The sequence below is a fragment of the Myotis davidii genome, unplaced genomic scaffold (assembly GCF_000327345.1).
Source record: "Myotis davidii unplaced genomic scaffold, ASM32734v1 scaffold648, whole genome shotgun sequence".
Taxonomy (NCBI): domain Eukaryota; kingdom Metazoa; phylum Chordata; class Mammalia; order Chiroptera; family Vespertilionidae; genus Myotis; species Myotis davidii.
Window position 1 is genome coordinate 2,085,300 of NW_006299603.1, and position 5,025 is coordinate 2,090,324.

Sequence of the window (5,025 nt, forward strand, 5' to 3'; positions counted from 1 at the left end):
TCCCTGTCACTTTAGATATAAAGTAGAAAGGGGAGCGCCTTTGTGGTCCGCCCAACCCAAACAGGGTGATCCCCGGGGCCCTGCTGCCTCCCTGGCGCCCTCTGCTGGGAGCTTTGGGGAGAGGGTGTCCAGGCTCAGCTGCCTCTGCTGCCCTTCCCTTTGGTGGCCTGTCCAGCGGCCTCGAGGGGCTGGCCATCGAGGGGAGGAGTGCTTGAATCAAACCGTCAGAGAGAGCTGCCACTTCACGGAGCACCCATTCATCGTAACTCAAAGACTGGCATCACATTTATTATTATCTTTTGTTAAATATTTCAGATCTTTTCGGAGCACGTGGTGTACAGGGCATGGCAGGTGTTCTTCCCAGTACATGTCTGTGTGCGCGGCGGTGACAGGAGGAGAGGTGGCCCAGGGTGGCCCGGGGCCAGGCTGTGCACCTGCAGCGCACGTGGCTCCGCTAACAGCCTCTGGGCCCCACTACCAGGTTCCCCTGAGACCCAGGTCTCACAGTCAGGTGACATCCAAGAAGCAGGCCCGGGGGGGACAGCGGAGATGTCACCCGTGTCGGTGCCCTACAGAAACGTGCTAACTGGGAGGTGGTCTATCTCCTCTGAGGGTGGGTGGCTGGGCAGTGTGAGCTGGGATGGGTGTCTGGGCAGACTGGCTGCAGCCTCCAGAGGTCCTGGCTGCTCCCCGGTGACGACAGAGGCTTGAACTGCCAGGGAGCCGACGTCAGGCAGAGACCAGGCGGTAGAAGACAGGCCCCCGAGGCCACAGAACATCCCGATGCCTGGGGGCCTGGAGCCGCGCTGGGCGGTCCCCCGGGCCAGCCTGGGCGCCTTCCTGTGGAATCCCCGCTCGGAAGGACCTTCCCGGCATGGCAGGGGCCTCGCGGCAGATCGGGTCCCAGAGCGGAGGACCCGCATCTTCTCAGGTGGGGCTGCTCGAGGCCGCCTGGGCCAGGCAGCGGGCGGCACCTTCTCCAGGAGAGGCTGTGGCTGTGTCTGCTGTGACGGCGCCCACGGGGGCCAGGGGCAAGGATCCTCTAGATTCAGAGAGAACTTGCGCCCTTCAGACTGAAGTTTTGAAAAGTAAATTCTTCATAGCAGCTCGGTTTCTGAAGTTCTAATGAAAAAGATCCGCAGAATCGGGGGAGGGTGCGTTGTGATGGTCCGCGGCAGGGACCCGAGGGGGTTGCTGGCGGGGCTCAGGGAGGAGTTCCCGGCCCCACCCCACGGTTCCTCTTTGTGCTCTGGGATGGGGTCTGGCACCCTCCCCTCAGCCCGGGCGACACCGGAAGGAAGGCCTTCCCCAGGGAGGGGCTGCGTGGAGGAGCAGTGAGTGAGGCGGGCCGGGAGGCTGCAGCTCAGGCCTGGCTTCACCTGCAGCCCCGGTGACTGTCAGACCCTCAAGTTCCTCCTCAGAAAATGGGGGTCACGCTACCACCCACCGTCGTGGGGGGAGGTCAGCAAAGGGGCATTCCCCTGGGAGTGCGGGTCCCAGGCTGGGCCCTGGGGCTGTTAGCTACACGGAATCTGATCTGAAGGGAGAAGGGCCTGAGGGGGCCCGGGAAGTCCTGGGCAGGGGTGGTGATGGAGGTCGGGGAGCCCTGGAACCTGGGTTTTGCTCTTCATGGCTAGAGGGGGCGCTGACAGGGTGGAGGGAAGGCCTCCTGGCCGAACCAAAGGAGACGAGTTCCCAGCCTGGAGCTCCGACCCTCTGCCCGCCCTGCCAGGCACGGCTGCCAGCTGTGGGCGCCCCGGGCGGGGCCTTGCCGAGCCTCCTCAGTAGCTGCTGTCTGCGAAGAAGGGCGAGCGGGCCAGGGGGGTGCAGTCACCCCCGCCGCGGGGCCGGGCCAGCTCCCCGTACTCGCTGTTGTAGAACACCTGGCCTCCCGGGGGACCCCGGTCAGGCCGCCGCCGCCGCCCCTGGGGGTCCGGGTGCGCCCCGGTCACCTCCGCGCTCCAGCCGGGTCCTTTACAGCTGCTGCACAGGGAAGGGCGTCAGTGGGAGGGATGGACCTGGGCCAGGTCTGGCCGGAATCAGCAAAGACACACCTGAGTCAACTTAAGTGCGTGCCAGGCCGATGGAAGGACACACCGGCTCCACTTAAATAGCAAACCGGGCAAACACCAGGGTTTTCCCCGCCCCAAGCCTGGGTGTGGGACAACGGCGAAGGCGAGCTTCAGTCCCGCAGACCTGCTTCTCGCCCAGCCCTGCCATCTCCGCAAATGGCACCAGCCCTGACCCCGCGCCCACACAGCCGGCCGTCATCTTGCTTCCTCCCCTCCTCTCGCCCTCACCCAACCATCCGGAAGTCCCGTCTGTTCTGATTGGAAATACACCCCTGCCCGTCTCCACGTCCGGCCCCTACTCTGGAGCAAGCAGCCACCGTTGCGCGGGCTACGTCCCAGCGTGGCCTGGCTGCGCTGTCTGAGCACTGGGCACGGCGACCATACTCGGCTTTACAAAGAGGGGGTGTCAAAAGGAAGGGAGGAGACGTGGGGACCAGAACTGGGTGTGCTGGGTCAGGACGGTGCGGGGGAGGCGCTCCTTTGGGAAAGCTGGTGACAAAGGCCTGGAGTCCCAGAGCGGATGGCCCTGAGCACACGGAAAGGCAACGGGAGCCCGAAGGTTCGGGGAAGAGGGCACCGCACACGCAGGCCCAGCCCACCTCCCTGGACCCCTAGCGGGAGGCTCAGGAACCCCTACCTGAGCCCGCCCTCCGGTTGGTGCCTGCTCTCCAGCTGCTCAAACTCCTCGGAGGCCAGCACCATCCCGCTGTCCGTCTGGTTATCCTGTGCAGAGAACAGAGAGGCTGTGCCCCACCACGGCCGGGCTGCAGGCGCTGCCCCCCGCAGGCGGGCCCGCAGGGACCTGGACCGCTGCCAACCTGACACCGTCTCCTGACACCATCTCCTGAGCAGGAAACAGGCATCCGACACCTCCTAAAGTGCGCAGGTGAGGGCCGTACGCCCACCCGCCATAAAGGGGGAAACTGAGGCCTGGGGGCCGCGCCTGGCCTGGGCCCAGGAGGCAGCGAAGCTACAGCGCCCCATGCTGGGGACCTAGAAGGCAGCCAGGCACGTTTCCAGGCTGTTAGGACTAAGGTCTCAGGTCTGGACAGTTCTTATTAAAAGCTATTCTTTTTTAAAAAATATGTTTCATTGATTTCAGGGAGAGGAAGGGAGAAAGATAGAAACATCAATGATGAGAATCATCAATCGGCTGCCTCCTGCATGCCCCCTGCTGGGGATTGAGCCCACAACCCGGGCATGTGCCCTTGACCGGAATCGAACCCGTGACCTTTCAGTCTGCAGGCGGACGATCTATCCACTGAGCCAAACCAGCCAGGGCTTAAACGCTATCCTTGCTAAATTTTACAACGCAGCACAGTACTTTACAGACCAGCTGTAAACAGGATGACCTTGACAGGAACTCAACAGATAACTGTCGCTAACTGCAAAGAAGACGTCAACATGCAATGACCAAGGCGTGTGCCTAGGCAATGGCTAGGCTTCCCTGGGGGCACATGGGACACAGCTTGGCTGTGGACGCCCGTCTCCTGGCAGCAAGTAGACGAAAGCACCTGTGACAACCACAGTCTCTTGACCAGAGCAACCCAAGCAGCGAACCCCGCAGTTCGGTAACAAATATGGCAACGCCCATGGAGCTCTCCTAACAGCCCCCCTTTCACCCGGAGGACCTGGGGAAGCAGGGGCAGCGTCCCCAGTGGACAGGGACCACCCCACAGGAGACTCCGCTTGGTGCTACCACCAGAAGGCTGCCTGGCGCCCGGACAGCGAAGGGGTGGATGCCTGACCCTGGCTCCTTCAGCGCTTCAGCAGGGAGGAGGGTGGGTGAGCCCTGTGGTCACTTCCATTAGCGTTTCCATTCCTGTCTGGGTCTCGGGTTGTTGGAAGGTAGGTGCCGTCCGGTGCGAACTGGACTTCGGCTGGTCAGGCAGGAGCTGCGTCTGGCCCGGGTTCGGGGCTGACCTGGCTCTAACGCTGAGGGCCGAGGAACGCCTGTGGGAGCCCAGGCATCCTGGCCTGCTTGTTGGCCGGGTGCCCTGCAGATGGTGGGTTGTGTTTGTACCTGGTCTGTCTTACAGTAAATGTGTCGCGATAGGAAACTCAAATTCGATCCCCGATGCAGCCTCTCGGCGTGCACGGTTCAGAACTGAGTAAAAAGAGCCCTGGTGGTTTGACTTAAAGAAATTAAGCACAGCCCTGGCCGGGAGCTCAGTGGTTAGAGCGTCGGTCCATGGACTGAAGGGCTGCAGGTTCGATTCCAGTCAAGGGAACGTATCTCGGTTGCAGGCTCGATCCCTGGGCCCCCAATTGATGTGTCTCTCACATTCGTCTCTCTCTCTCTCTCTCTCTCTCTCTCTGTCTCACCCATTCCCTTCCCTTCCACTCTCTCTAAAGATCAATGGAGAAAGGATCCTTGGGGGAGGATTCACACACACACACACACACACACACACACACACACACACACACAAGAAATTAAGCGCGTATATGAATGAAGAAATATGACGATTGCCTCGATGGTGGGAAGCAGCCTGTGTGTCCAAGGCGGCCTTGCTCCAGCCGGGAGTCTACGCGGACTTGGGAGGCACTGCTTTCCCGGTGCCGCCTCTGCCTCCTCGGGTTTCAGCATTTACTACGCACATAAGAGCCCTGGTGGTTTGACTTAAAGAAATTAAGCACAGCCCTGGCCGGGAGCTCAGTGGTTAGAGCGTCGGTCCATGGACTGAAGGGCTGCAGGTTCGATTCCAGTCAAGGGAACGTATCTCGGTTGCAGGCTCGATCCCTGGGCACCCAATTGATGTGTCTCTCACATTCGTCTCTCTCTCTCTCTCTCTCTCTCTCTCTCTCTCTCTCTCTCTCTTTCTAAAAACTGATAAAAGCATATCATCCCATGAGGATTAAGTAAAAAAAAAATTAAAGTTTAAGATGTCAATTAAACAAGATGAAGGAGGCACATTTTAAGTTATAAAGAATCAAAATATATTTGATCAAA

The 5,025-nt window shown here is 60.5% G+C and overlaps 1 protein-coding gene across 1 annotated transcript in view; it reads right to left on the reverse strand.

Moving 5' to 3' along the window:
• Positions 1–585: 585 nt before the first annotated feature.
• Positions 586–5,025, reverse strand: part of FLT4 (fms related tyrosine kinase 4) — a 27,014-nt gene continuing 22,574 nt past the window's right edge. The window contains exons 27-28 of the mRNA XM_015571534.1: positions 2,710–2,795; positions 586–1,983 (exon numbers count right to left, since the gene is read on the reverse strand). Coding sequence (XP_015427020.1) covers positions 1,782–1,983; positions 2,710–2,795 — 288 coding nt within the window. The 3' untranslated portion in view covers positions 586–1,781. The remainder of the gene's footprint in view (positions 1,984–2,709; positions 2,796–5,025) is intronic.